Source organism: Rhododendron vialii, chromosome 13a (assembly GCF_030253575.1).
Source record: "Rhododendron vialii isolate Sample 1 chromosome 13a, ASM3025357v1".
Lineage (NCBI taxonomy): Eukaryota > Viridiplantae > Streptophyta > Magnoliopsida > Ericales > Ericaceae > Rhododendron > Rhododendron vialii.
Genome location: NC_080569.1, coordinates 26,450,018 through 26,464,139, shown reverse-complemented (window position 1 = coordinate 26,464,139; position 14,122 = coordinate 26,450,018). Strand labels below are relative to the sequence as shown.

At 38.3% G+C, this 14,122-nt stretch overlaps 1 protein-coding gene and 1 pseudogene across 2 annotated transcripts; one reads left to right on the top strand and one right to left on the bottom strand.

Moving 5' to 3' along the window:
• Positions 1-3,391: 3,391 nt before the first annotated feature.
• Positions 3,392-9,189, top strand: LOC131312794 (protein RTF1 homolog; annotated as a pseudogene).
• A 192-nt stretch (positions 9,190-9,381) lies between these two features.
• On the bottom strand, positions 9,382-13,653 carry LOC131312795 (probable polyol transporter 4). Of its 2 annotated transcripts, none has more exons than XM_058340774.1 (2): positions 13,100-13,653; positions 9,382-11,133 (listed from the first exon to the last, which is right to left on the bottom strand). In XM_058340774.1, the coding sequence occupies exons 1-2, from the start codon at positions 13,200-13,202 to the stop codon at positions 9,770-9,772; spliced, it is 1,467 nt and encodes a 488-aa protein (XP_058196757.1). In that variant the 5' UTR covers positions 13,203-13,653; the 3' UTR covers positions 9,382-9,769. The 2 variants fall into 2 exon arrangements, with proteins under 2 accessions (XP_058196757.1, XP_058196756.1); XM_058340773.1 differs by having other exon boundaries at positions 13,044-13,565.
• Between the last annotated feature and the right edge of the window lie 469 nt (positions 13,654-14,122).

Here is a 14,122-nt window from a genome sequence, read left to right as displayed (position 1 = left end):
CCCAATAAATATTGATTAGACCAAATTACTCATTATAAAGATTTAATATTAAACATTTATTGTATTTTGTTGTTAAAAAAATAAAATTAAGAAAATGCTAAATTTAGTAATATGCACTTTCGAGTAAAAATTAGTTTCTAAAATCTATGAATAAGAATATAGCAGTTAAATAGATAAATAGTGAACATGTTTTATAAATTCTAAATATGAGAAATAGACTTAATTTAAATGTAGTAATTAATTATTTTGCTGAATATTTTTGTTTTGTGATATTATTATAATTTGAATTGCTATATTTATTTTGTGATATTATTGTAATTTGAATTGTTACGTAGAAATTTGACAAAAGGTATTCTGAGGGTATTCATGTCCGAATTGAAACTTAATAGACGTTAATAAGACAATTGTTACATGGGTAGTCCTATGGTACACACCCTTTATAAAGGGGTGTACCGTACGCATCATGATTTTAAACCCTTGGATTTCAAAGTAAATAATCCGGACCACCCATTTATTAAACCAATTAATAAAATAAAAAAATGGCTTAGCAGGTAACAGGTTGTTCTCTCTTCATTGACTTTCTCTCCCTCTCCCTCATGTGTAAAATACTACAAATTATATAACATAACCACAATTGTTATGACAACACAAAAAATTGACACTTTCTTACCACAATGTGTCGTACCAAAAGAAATCGATCAAAAGATACTAGATACAAGACCAAAATATATCATTGTACAATCAATAATTATTATACCCAAACAAAATACATGTCTAAAATATCACAAATTAAATATTGTATAACTTAACATCCTAACAGTCCTGATTGATCATTTTAAAAATACACTAACTAACGACATTTAGATTGTACAGTCAATTTATATTTGGTATGAAACCTAGTCCTCTATTGTAGTTGAATGTAATGTAGCCATGCGACTGTGACACAATAATGACTATCAAATCCGTTGAATTTTTTATGTTTGTTGATTAAGTCACCTACGTAATTTTTTGTCTCAATCAAGTTTAGGAAGCTCCATCATCGGCACGCAAATTGAATAATAGAATGATATTTTTCATCTAATTAAGTGTCTAGCTATAAGCCATCAACTTCATTCTTGATACGAATGACCTAATTAATATTATGTAAAAGATAGACGATTTTGATAAAATAAAAAATAAAATAAAATAAACACCTTATGTGGGGCTCAGATGGTGCATTATTATATTTTAATGTTGTATTGAAATTGAACGATAAGATTTGTTGAAGTATGAAACTTCAAGGACTAACTATGTGATTTATTCTAAAAAATAATAACATTCTTTTAAAAAAAAATAGGAACGAAGGGTTTAAGACTTGAACCCCAGATCTTTTAGATAAATGTCCAAACTCCAACACCTTATCACTATGGTACACAATTGAGAATTTGTAATTCTAAAGGCTATTAATTATATAATATTTTCTTGTATGTAAGGGCTTTATTTTCAGGCTAAAAATTTGAGAAGACAGAGACCTCAAATGCCTCCGTCCTAGTGATGGGCCTGCACTTGTAGATCATATTATAGCTATGTCATTAGTGTAAATCAAAATGTCGACTATAATAATTTTTTTTGAAAGAAAGTATAATGACAATAAATTTACAAAATTATTTAGATTTTACTTCCACGACCTAGTTTCAAGGACCACCATTAAATTTGGATTGGTACGCATAGGGTGAAGGTTTGACACTGATCCATGTGTTAAATATATAGTGCCAATTGTTAAGTGCACCGCCTTAAATATTGATAAGATTGGGTATTAATATAATTAATTTCACCAATTACAAAAAGGAGAGTAATTTTCACACTCTATTTTTTGATATTCACACTTATTTTTTTGTACTCCATCTTAGTGTTGAAAGTGTATGCATTTGAGACAGTTGGATAATTATTTTTTTCGTGACCTCTCATTTTTCAACAAAAAAGGAATTTTGATTTTTTGAATTAAATTTTGTAGAAAAAGAATTTGATTTAGACTAATATTTTGAGAGGAAATTGTAGTTGTATTCGAAAATTTGGGTATATTACTTACTTTTTGGTGAATTTCTTGGATGAAAATTTTGTGTGAAAACTTCATTTTTAGTTTAAATTATTAAGGTATTGTGTAGGGACAAATAAAACTTTGAAAAATTAGTGTAGAGGGAATTGAAAATTAAGACAATATGGTGGAAATTTTAAAATTTGAAAAAATAATGTGGCGGGAATTGAAAATAATTAATGGTATTGTATTTTGTCAATTATAACTATCGTTTACTGAACATTCCGATTGAATTTTTTTTATACGACACGTTGTGGGTATGAAAACGCCAATTTATGGTATTGTCATAACAAATTTGGTTATATTACTGAATTTGCGGTATGGTATTTTGCTAATAATAACTATTGTTAACTGAGCATTTCAATTGAATTTTTTTATACGATACGTTGTGGGTATGAAAACGTTAATTTATGGTGTTGTTATAACAAATTTGGTTATATTACTGAATTTGAGGTATGATATTTTGTTGATTATAACTACCGTTAATTGAACATTCTGATTGAATTTTTTTATACGATACGTTGTGGATATGAAAACGTCAATTTATGGTGTTGTCATAACAAATTTGGTTATATTACTAAATTTGTGGTATTTTAGACATCTTTTATCACGAAATATTTTAATTAATTTCCTTTGGTACGACACATTGTGGTAAGAAAACTTCAATTTATGGTATTGTCATAACAATTATGGTTTGTTATAAAATTTGTGGTATTTAAATATGTTTTCTTTTGATATGACACGTTGTGTTAAGAAAATGACAATTTTAGGTGTTGTCATAATAATTGTGGTTATTTTCTAAAATTTGTGGCATTTTACAAATATTTTTGGCTTGGGTATAATAATTGTTGATTCTGGTACGACATATTTTGATTTTGTTACGAAATATCATACGAGTCAAAAAAATTTGGTACGATTCATTGTGGTAAGATAATGCCAATTTATGGTGTTGTTATAACATTTGTGGGTAACATTATTTAATTTTTGATATTGTACGCATATATTTGGTTAGGGTACAAGTATTATGAATTTCGATACAAATAATTATGGTTACATAATAACAATATTTTTTAATTATGGATAACCTGCTAATGACCTGTTCAACAGGTAAATTTTAATGTACAAGTCGTAACTAGAATCATAAATATGCATTAGAAAACCAAAAATTGGCATAATGAAAATCACAAATTGTCATAATTTAGGCATACGGTATACCCTGTGTACCATAGCTTCCTCCTTGTTACAAAAGTGATCAATGATTGAAGATTGTGCATCATATACTAAATCTTCTTTTAAACAGATTCCACGGGCACGAAATTTTTGTGCTTGTACAACGGGGGAAACCTAGTGTATATATATACACACAATTACACATCACTCCAATCCTCTCCAGTCTCCACTCAGTCGATCGAAGCCCCAACCCAGTCGATCGAAGCCCTCTCCTCTCCCATCGTCCATCTTCGTCGCCGTCGGTTAGTCGCCGGTATGTCTCTCTCTCTCTTTCTCTTCTCTCTCTCTCGCTTTCTCCCGTCTCTCTCTTCTCTGATTCTCTCTCTCTCCCGTATCTCTCTCTCTCTCTCTCTCTCTCTCTCTCTCTCTCTCTCGCTATCTTTGGACTGCTGACTGCTATTACTATGTTTGGATTTTTTGTGACTGTCAATGTGTGAGTCGTGACTGCCAAAATATTTTGTGCATAAAAATTGTAAATAATGCATGATATTTTAATTTATATGTTTGGAACAGATATAATAATACAACTATACAAGATATAGTATCATATATTATGCATAAAAAATTAAAATGTTGTGTTGTTGTTAGTTGTTGCTGACTGCGTAACTTGTACTGTTGTATAACTTTATTAACTTGTGTTGCTACTGTGTTGTTACACTTGTTAGTTGTTAATGTTTTTAATGTGTTACTGACTGTGTAACAAACCCATTGACCATTGTTTTTAACTTTTTAATGTGTAGGCCTATTGTGGATTCATGGAATGTAGTTTGATGGATTATGGTTTGCATGGAATGTAGTATGATGGATTATGGTTTAAAAAAAAAAACTCCGCCGCATTGCTTGGCACCACCTAGGCGGCTTGGCGCTTGGAGGTGGGTCTCCGCCCGACTACTGCCAAGCGCCATTTAGAACACTGCTCCTCACACACGCGAGGATTGAATCAATTTAATGCTTTGGCAGATTCATGGAGTGCCATACATTTAGGGGGCTCTTGTTTTTGGCAATATTTTCGGTAGGCTTTCTGCCCTGGGCCGGCCCTCGGTGAGGGAATTTCTGAATAGACGTAGATGCTGTGGTAAAAACTAGACATGTATCTTTTAAAGAAGGATCTGTGTTGCCTACGCCAATTGACTGAGAATTAGGGTTAGTTTTTTTTTTTTTTTTTATAACTTGGGTGTCTGAGCCAGCTTACGCGTAGCTCGACTAATCCCGGGACCAATCTTGCCGTCCACTAGCGGGGAGTCCAATTAATGCTGGGGCAAAGCTCCGTAGGGACTGACCTCATGAGAGTTGATAGAACCTGAGAAATCTCAACCCCGAGACCTTGACCACCTTCGTTTTGGGATTTTAGATTTGGATTTGGATTTGTAGGTAATGAGTGTAAAGAGAAATAGAGTAATGATTGAAAATAGGGGTAATGATTGGAGAGAAAAAATGAGAGTAATGATTGGAGAGAAATAGAATAATGATTAGAACCCAAAATTCAAAACCCTTAAACGAATAGGGTCGGATTCTTAGCCCTGAGACCTAAATTCCCAAGCTTTGACCTCCGGGACAAGTTTAAATTAGGGTTAGTCTCGTTTATCATCCTATGTATTTGAAATTTGCTATGAGTCATCAAGAAAATTTGATGGATTTTGACAGTCGTAGAGTTACCACACCATAATTTATGACTTTATTTTTGGGGTCATTATTTGGTGCCTCTGCATTTTGCTTTCTGGATAATGTGAGATCTGTATTAGTCTGAATGGATTTTATGGTGGGCTTTCAGAAGATTGGGAAAAACACATGAAGATAAGGTGAAAAGGAGTTGATAAGGTCAAGTTAGGTTTTCCAAAAAATAATGGTTTATAGGCGAACTTTGTGCAATTAAATGCTAATTTTGCTTTATTTCGCTTGTAATCACTCTTTGTTTTTAGCATTTGTGAGACAAATAAGGTCTTGTCGGACTATAGACCAATTTCATTGATCCTGTGGTGATATCACCAGATTGTTGGTTGTAAAACATTCCATTTAGGTTGTATTTGGATGACAAGACTTGCAGACGTGGAATGATAATCTTATTCAAGTTCTTCCCATTTCCTCATTTGGGAGCTCTAGCATGTAAAATGTGATTCGTGTTCAGCGTCCCATGGTGGAATGAGAATACCCCATAATGGGAATTTGATTGCCATACTCGCCACCATAACCTCAACTTTCTGGACGAATATGAGACATTTAAGAAGGGGGGAAAATGCTAGAGGGCCCAAAAAATGTGAAACATTATCTGTCATATTGAATTCCTAACCACTCATTAAAATTCCACATGGAATTTCACACACATGAATCTTATTAGTAGCAATAAGTTTCTTCATAAGTTGATTCCTCCATTTTCTTCTGTACGATTTCTGCCATCCAATGATAGCCTTAAGTAAATAACACAAGGTGAGGTAAGGTTGAGACTGGGAGAGAATTGTGTTATGATCATTATCACTATTTTTTTTCCCAAGTGGAAAGTGCAGTTCATCAGTTCGGCAACTAGAATTGGTTGTCGCTGAAGATCGCATATCTCATTTTTCCATGTGTACAAGTAAATGACCTTGCAGGCATGCCAAGTTGGGGGCCGAATGCAAAAGATGAAACTCCTATCTTTCTCTAGATTTTGCTACATATCATTTATGCATCTTCTCTTGAATTTTGACTTTTTCTTCTGCTCCATTGCAATGTCCTCTGGAAGTGAAACCCATCATATCTTGGAAATTGGACCTTGCAGCAAGTTGGTGGATAAGTTCAACTACTGGATGTATTTGTGACACTGTTTCTGTTTGCAGGACTTCATTTTCATGAACTCTGGCTCTCCTTTGTCTTTATAGGATTTGCAACCTAATAAGTAAAACTAAACTCATTTGGCCAGAAGCACTGATGCTTCTAAAACCTTGTCGTACTCATATCCGTAACATATATCCAGCAGCCAACGTAGATTTGAAGCTAAGTTGATAAGACTTATTTTTTCTATGCATGATTGAAGACAATGAAGAATAACGATTTTGGTCAATAGTCCATATGTTCTTTAGTGTAATAGCATTAGATTCCTTTTTGTATCTTAAGTTTGGCGCTAAACTGTTATTCAATATTGCATTCTTAATCACCCAAATTCTTTTAGCTATTTCCTTTATTTGGAGTCTATTCATTATGTGTAACATATTGCTCGAAATTACAAAAATACATTTTTCATAGTTGTACCCTAGCCGTACCCTTCATTCTTTAGGGTTTAACCATATTGACGTACTCATGTTGTACCAATATCTGTACACGTGCTTCTTAGAATATAGGGTATAACTTCTTTCTTGATGTGGCCAATGGTGCTTTGCAATTTCTGCACTAGCTTTTTGCTTACGGGAAGGTTTTTAAAGCTTATCAGAACTTATCAACAGTGACCAAGCAAAGCTGTAGTTTTGTTTTCCAAGATCTTCCAGCTGCATGTCATCTCCATATGAAAGTTTTTGAAAATTAGTACTCCCCCATGCATATGCAGACGCGCAGTCTCAAGCTTTCCATTCTACTATATTTGCTGCTCTGAATGTAACTCCATAGAGACCGGTGATTGAGACATAATCCTGCTGGGTGTTTTTCTTTTTGGTTTCCAAAAATCTGGAAAACAAAATGCTGCTTTTATGTATTTGCCTTTTCCTTCCAGTGCTGGTTAATTGCTGAGATAATTACCTTTGACTAATCCAGGAGGGTGTGATAGCTTAACCCATCAGGGCATGGCGGACTTAGAAAAGCTGCTTCTGGAGGCAGCAGGAAGAACGGGGAAGAACCGGCATTCGCCTCCGGCCAGAAGGCAACGCGATCATTCGTATTCTGATGACTCAGATGATGGTCGTGCTTATGCAAGTAGGAAACACTCTGGATCCCAAGTCCCTTTGAAGAAGCGGCTAGACCCTACCGAAAGAGATGACGATGATGATGATCAGAGCAGCCAGGAAGAAGGTGGTGATGACGATGACGATGATGATGGTGTGGGTTTTGATCGTGATGGTGACAGTGGCGACGACGACTCTATCGGGAGTGATCTTTATAAGGATGAAGCCGACAGGCAAAAGCTCGCAGAGATGACGGAACTTGAAAGAGAGATCATCTTGTCAGAACGCGCGACCAAGAAAGATGACAAAGTGATGCGCGAAAAGATGAGGTCAAAATGGAACGATAAGACTCCCCAACCTAAAAAGGAGAAATTAGACAGTAGTCCGCGTCGGACATCCTCCCGCGGTTTGCGCTCCTCTGCCAGGTCAGCCGACAGAGCAGCAGCCAAGGATGACGCTTTGAATGAGTTGCGAGCGAAGCGACTGAAGCATCAGGACCCTGACGCTCAGCGGAAGCTGAGGGATACAGCTAGGGGAAAAAGGGGATCTTCGCCAATCAAGCGGAAAAACTTCACTGCAGCAACAAGTATAAGCAGCTCCAGTCGTAGCGAAAGTGGGTCTGATAGTGAAGACGAGGAGTCGACTGGGGATGGGGGAATGATGGTTGACAGTGACGAAGAAAAGACCTCACGAGATTCCGACTTGCCAAAATTTGAGGATATAAAGGAGATAACTATTCGACGTTCGAAACTGGCTAAATGGTTAATGGAGCCCTTTTTCGACGAGTTGATTGTGGGCTGCTTTGTGAGGGTTGGAATTGGGAAATCTAAAACGGGGCCAATCTACAGGCTCTGTATGGTTCGCAACGTTGACGCCTCGGACCCTAACCGACAGTACAAGCTTGAGAACAAAACCACATCCAAGTATTTGAATGTTATTTGGGGTAACGAGAGTTCTGCTGCAAGGTGGCAGATGGCTATGGTTTCGGACTCCCCTCCTATCAAGGACGAGTTTGACCAGTGGGTTAGGGAGGTGGAGCGGAGTGGCGGTCGGATGCTTAGCAAACGGGAAGTGGTTGAAAAGAGGGAAGTGTCTATTCGGCTGCTACCGTGAAGCAGATGTTGCAGGAGAAGAAATCTGCAACGCGGAGGCCGATGAACGTGGCGGCGGAGAAGGACCGTCTGAGGAGGGAGATGGAGGCGGCCAAGAGTAGGAATGACGAGGCGGAGGCTGAGAGGATCAAGGAGAGACTGGAGGAACTGGAGGCGTCACGGCAAGTTCAAGGGAAAGATGCTAAGGCTATAAGGCTGGCGGAAATGAACAAAAGGAATAGGGTTGAGAATTTCAAAAATGCGTCCGGACTGAAATCGGCAAATATGGGTTTGAAAGCAGGTGAGGCAGGGTACGACCCGTTTTCGAGGCGGTGGACTAGGTCAAGGAATTACTACGTTTCGAAGGCTAATGAAGGAGGAGCAGATGAGGCTGCAGAAGAGGTGGCAGTGGCGACAAATGAAGATGATGATGCTACCACCACAACAGGTGGTGTTGCCGCCACAGCAGCCGCCTTGGAAGCAGCCGCAGATGCTGGTAAGTTGGTGGACACTCGCGCTCCGGTGGATCAAGGGACGGAATCGAATGTGCTGCATGATTTCGACCTGCCAATCTCTTTGGCGGTGCTTCAGAAGTTTGGTGGGCCCAAAGGAGTCCAAGCGGGGTTCATGGCAAGAAAGCAGAGGATAGAAGCAACGGTTGGATGCCAAGTCCCGGTCAATGATGGAAGGAGACATGCATTGACACTTACTGTAAGCGACTACAAGAGACGCAGGGGGCTGCTTTGAACAATTTGCTCTGGTGAATGTTATTAAAGCATGAAGGAAACAACTGCTTGGATTTCGTACCTACAAGAAAATAGCTCCAGATTGTCAATTTCACCTGCATCTTTGCAATTTACTGGGTATATAATATACTGTCTTAACCGGATGATTATGTCATGATTTTAACATCAAAGTTTCCAAATTTGCATATATTGTTTTGATCTCACACACTTTTGTTGCCAGAGATTGGTCCCAAGAATTACGGCAAATTGAAATCATGATCAAAATATCTTGCCTGTTCATTGTCATAGGAGGTAAAATTTCTACAAACATTCTTGAAAGCACCTCATGCTTAGTCCAAAATTCAAATTAGACAGATTTTGTCCAAATGCCTTAGAACTTCCAGAAAAGTAGAACCTAAACAAAGGTGACAATTATAAATAAATAAAAAAACTGTTCTAGGGCTCAATTCTGCAACCCAAGTTCACAAATTGTACACATTAGAAGAACGAAAAATCTGCAACTTTACATATCAGGACATGTTCTTAGTACGTGTAAGGACCAAAAAAGAAAATAGGTAATGGGATAACAGAAACATAATTTGCCCCCTTGTTTTTTTGGTTTCTTTAACCCTAAAATCAATGGTTTTTTTCATGGGGAAGCCTGCATCGTCGGGACAGAATCTGAACTAGGTATTGTTTGGCAGGTTGCTTAAGAACTTCGTAATTCTCACTTCAACTGTTGTGGACAAGTTTAGAATCACAAGCCATTCCAATTGAAGGTACCAAACACAGATCTCCACTTAGTCATTGCTTCTGCACAAGGTTCTCTGCATCTCCAAGCTCTAGTTCACCTCCTCGCCACTGTCCATCACTCTGAAACATTGTTTCGATTTGCTCTAAAGACTTTCCTTTTGTTTCCGGAACACACTTGTAAACAAAAACAACAGTGAGAGATGAAATCGCTGCGAAGACAAAGAAGGTTCCTCCAACTGTAATTGCACGAGAGACAGAAAGGAAAGTCATTGCGATGAGGCCACTACTCACCCTACTCCCAACTGCTCCAAGAGCCGAGGCTTGGGCTCTGAGGCGGAGGGGGAAGATTTCCGACGTCAAAACCCAACAAATTGGGCCTAGGCCCACTGAGAAGAACGCAACATTCCCACATACCCAGAAAATCGCTAGTTTTACGCCAACCGGACCATTCCCCATAAAGGATAGAGTAAGTCCTAGACCAAACAAACAAGTAGTCATCCCAATTGTGCTCACATAGAGCAATGGCTTTCTACCAACTCTGTCTATTAGAAAAATAGCCACCAAAATGAACATAGTTTTCGTACATCCGACACCAATGGTTGCCCCGAGAAGCTCCGAGTTACCCTTGATCCCAGCATCTCTGAAGATTGTGGGGCTGTAATAAACAGTTGCATCGATCCCTGTGATCTGTTGAAAACACTGGATTCCGCATCCCGTGATAAGCATCCGTTTAACTGCGGGAGAGGGATTCAACAACTCCTGCCAAACAGCTCTTTCTTCGTACTTCTCGGCATTTGAATGACCGGCGGCTAGTTGAATTTCTGCTAGCCTCTCCTCCACTTCTCTTTCACTATCGATTGTCTTTAACAAAACAGATTTTGCTTCTACAATCCGGTTCTGCATTACCAACCACCGCGGGGATTCAGGGATGATAATCAGTGCAAAAATGATGAACACCGATGGGAGGATTCCAACACCAAGCATTACACGCCAGTTTATATGCACAGGAAGTCCTGAAAAAACATAATTTGAGACGTAACCAAGGAGGATTCCGAGGTTTATAAAAATCTCCGGGAAGGAAGTTAGTGCTCCTCTGTCAATGGAAGGTGAGATTTCAGCAATGTATACCGGTGCAATCATGACTCCAAAACCTATACCAATGCCCGCTAGTAAACGGCCTACCATCAATATGGTGAAAGAAGGAGCAAGAGCCATTATAGCGGCACCAGTTTGGAACACAGCGGCTGCAAATCCCATAGTCCATTTTCTACCTATGGCGTCGGATGTTTTACCCCCGGCTAAACTCCCCAACAATGAGATTATGCTAAGAATTCCTACAAGGACTTCTTCTTGAACCTCGGTTATGTGTAAATCCTCCTGGATAAATATGATAGCTCCACTCATAACACCAACATCTAGGGCACAAAGAAAGAGACAGTGTTACCAAAGTGCTTGGAAGTATGTTGCACGTGTAATCTCTAATAGTGGAAAATGATCTCTTTAAAGAACGAGTTGTGCAGTACGAAATAACATAAAAACATATTCGTGAAACACATTAAGTTTATACCTGTATTCTTATTTATGACAGGAATTGGGAAGTAATAAGAGATATTTGAACCCATTAGATTCACCTAAACAAAACTTAACGGTCACATGGTGAATTTCTGAAACTCAGCTCTATTCTACAGCAAGAACATTCCCATGGAAGCTAGGAATGAGATCTTTGATAGTTTGGGTACTACAAGGAATGCTCATTCAGGTAATTATCCGTGTTGGCATGTTTGCTAGCTGAAATGGGAAGATCTAAAAAGCTGGTAAAGAAAGTGCGTTAAACTCCCTCCCTTATTATGTGATGTCGTGTTTGAAATCTCTGATTCGTATGTTCCAAACTGGTGGAGCTACTTGGGAACGGATGGAATATGATGGTGATGGTTTGGACTTTGGAAGGCTAAATGTTTCCCACAAGATTAGTTTCTTAATGCTAAGCTGGGCTCAAAGCTTCAAACCCCTCTTGGATTTGGAGGAGTATTAACGTATTATAGAACATAGAAAAATCTTCTCAGTTGGAGTTGGATGAAGGGCATGGGACTTCCAATGTCGGACGGTTGTGATAAAACTCAGATGGCATTTCACCCCGGATCGGGACTAAACTCCCAAATCCGTTTGTGAATTGGCCTTAAGTTGAAGCATAATAGCTATTAAGGGAGGAAATGGCAACTCAAGGATCAGTGATAATCATAAGAAGCTTTGCGAATATTTGTTGGGCTCTCCCTACTGAAGTCTGAAGGTAAGATCAAGTAATTTATTTGGAAAGGATTTCATGACATTGCACCCATTAAGGAGGTCCTGGTGAAGAGTAAATACTCCAAGATGTTAATATCGCTGCAAAGTTACCCTTGTGTGGAAACTGTAGCCTCCATGGACTGATATGGATCTGATGGAAGGGGACTAGATAGCTTTATAGCACTCAAATGCATGTGCTAGAGAGGTGTAAGGATGAATCATAACCTACAAAGCACAGACACTTTGCCAGACACTTGTTAGACACCAACACTCTCAGGACACAAGTCAAACACCCAATCCCAAGTGTACTATTTTTTCTTTACATTTTTCATTCGGACATTCTGTGGATACTTTGAAAAATGCTCCGGACACTCTCGGGACACTAGTAAGACACTTCAGATTTAAACAAAATAGCAAGCTTTTGTTGCAATTTATGGATGTCTTCGCCACAAACAAGTGTTCATTGCTAATAAAACATGTGTGAGTCTCCAGCCCAATCTCCACAACACCATTTTGAAGAACCAAAACTCCATTTTAGAGAATCATGACACTCCAACCCAACTCCATTTGAGGTTTCCAAATTGGAGGCTCCAACTTTCATTCTCCATATATGGAAACCCTCCCACCAAATGGAGATGCATCGCCAATTCTCCCTTTTTTCTCCAAAATTACTATTTTATCCATTTATCTTTTGCATCCAAGCTGTTGAAGGGAGTGATTCAGTTAACACTAATTTGGTTAGCAAGTCAACATCAGCATTTTTCTTTTGTAATTGTGAAATATAAGTCTACCAAGCATATCGGCTTTCGCCTACCTATAATGTAAAGGCTACAATGCATTGACATTGAACTGAATATAAGAAAACATATGTTGAAGTTTCCCAAATTAGGGTAATCTACACTACAACAAATTGCATCATTCCAAAAACCAAATTGATGTGGGGTTAACCAGGTAATTAAGAATTCCCAAAAAAAAACCCAGATAATTAAGCAGATCAGATTATAAATAGATTAGAAGAACAAAAGGGGAGAGAGGCACAAACCATATCCAAGAAGCACAGAATTGAGAGAGGCAAACATGGCACATGCCAAAACATACTTTTTGGTGCTTTTGTTGTTGGTCTTTTCTGCTGGTTGAAGATTTTCTCCCTCCACAAAATCAGAATCCATCTTCTCATATTTGCTGTGACCACTTTTCCCATTTTCCACCAGACCCATCTCTCCCCCTTATCTATCTATATCTATATCTACACCTACACCTACCTATTTGTATAAATTCACAGATAGAATTGAACAGCACCAATGTATTATATATGGGTCTTCTCTCTCTCTCTCTCTTTCTCTCTCTCTCTCTCTCTCTCTCTCTCTCTCGGGTCACATGGGGGAGAGAAGAGAGAAAGGAGGTTTATCGGTTGTTACATATATGGGTCTTGTTCTCTCTCCTAATGGATCACAGGGAGAATTCCAGGGAGAAAGGAGGTTGTCCGAAGTTTAGATCTGAAACAGAGGAGGAGGAAAGAGAAAATGCCGTGTTTAGGGTCCCACCTTATTGGACCCAATTGGGTCCGATGTTTATGTCGGAATGCTCGTCATGCTCTTTGCACGAGAAAGTAACGTGCGGACATGGTTATCTGCGGCTCGGCATGGTTCTCCATCTCTCCATACCCCGCGGGGTTCCCACTGTCGAGTTGATACCCTGTCGAGTTGATACCGAGAATCGAAACTGTTCATCTCGTAAAACTGGCAGTTGGCTATGTTAGGAAAAAAATTAGATTTATTGGGCATTTATAAACGTGTAAAAAAATTACATTTTATTTCAATCACTGAAAAACGTTGGATAATTTAAGTTTATAGTCGCATGGCTTTTCATTTTGTGAGGCAAAATATGATTTATTTATGCATTTATAAATGTCCAGTGAATCGATTTTTTTTTTCATGCTCGGCATTGGCTCGAGAGTGAAAGTCACAAGAGGAATATGGAGAGACGGAGTAGGGAGATAAATTGATGCCTTGTGTTTGTAGTTTGCCACGACTTCGTAGACGCGGAAAACTACTTCGCTCCTTTGGCAACTTTTTAGTGTAGTCCGTTTTATTGATTGTTTCTTTTAATTTTTACTATTAG

Bases quoted from the DNA above. Each gene is read 5' to 3' on its own strand.
- LOC131312795 (XM_058340773.1), bottom strand. From the start codon at position 13,218: ATGGGTCTGGTGGAAAATGGGAAAAGTGGTCACAGCAAATATGAGAAG. The intron at 11,134-13,043 runs GTTTGTGCCTCT...TTTGTGCCCTAG, and splicing joins TTCTGTGCTTCTTGGATATG to ATGTTGGTGTTATGAGTGGA.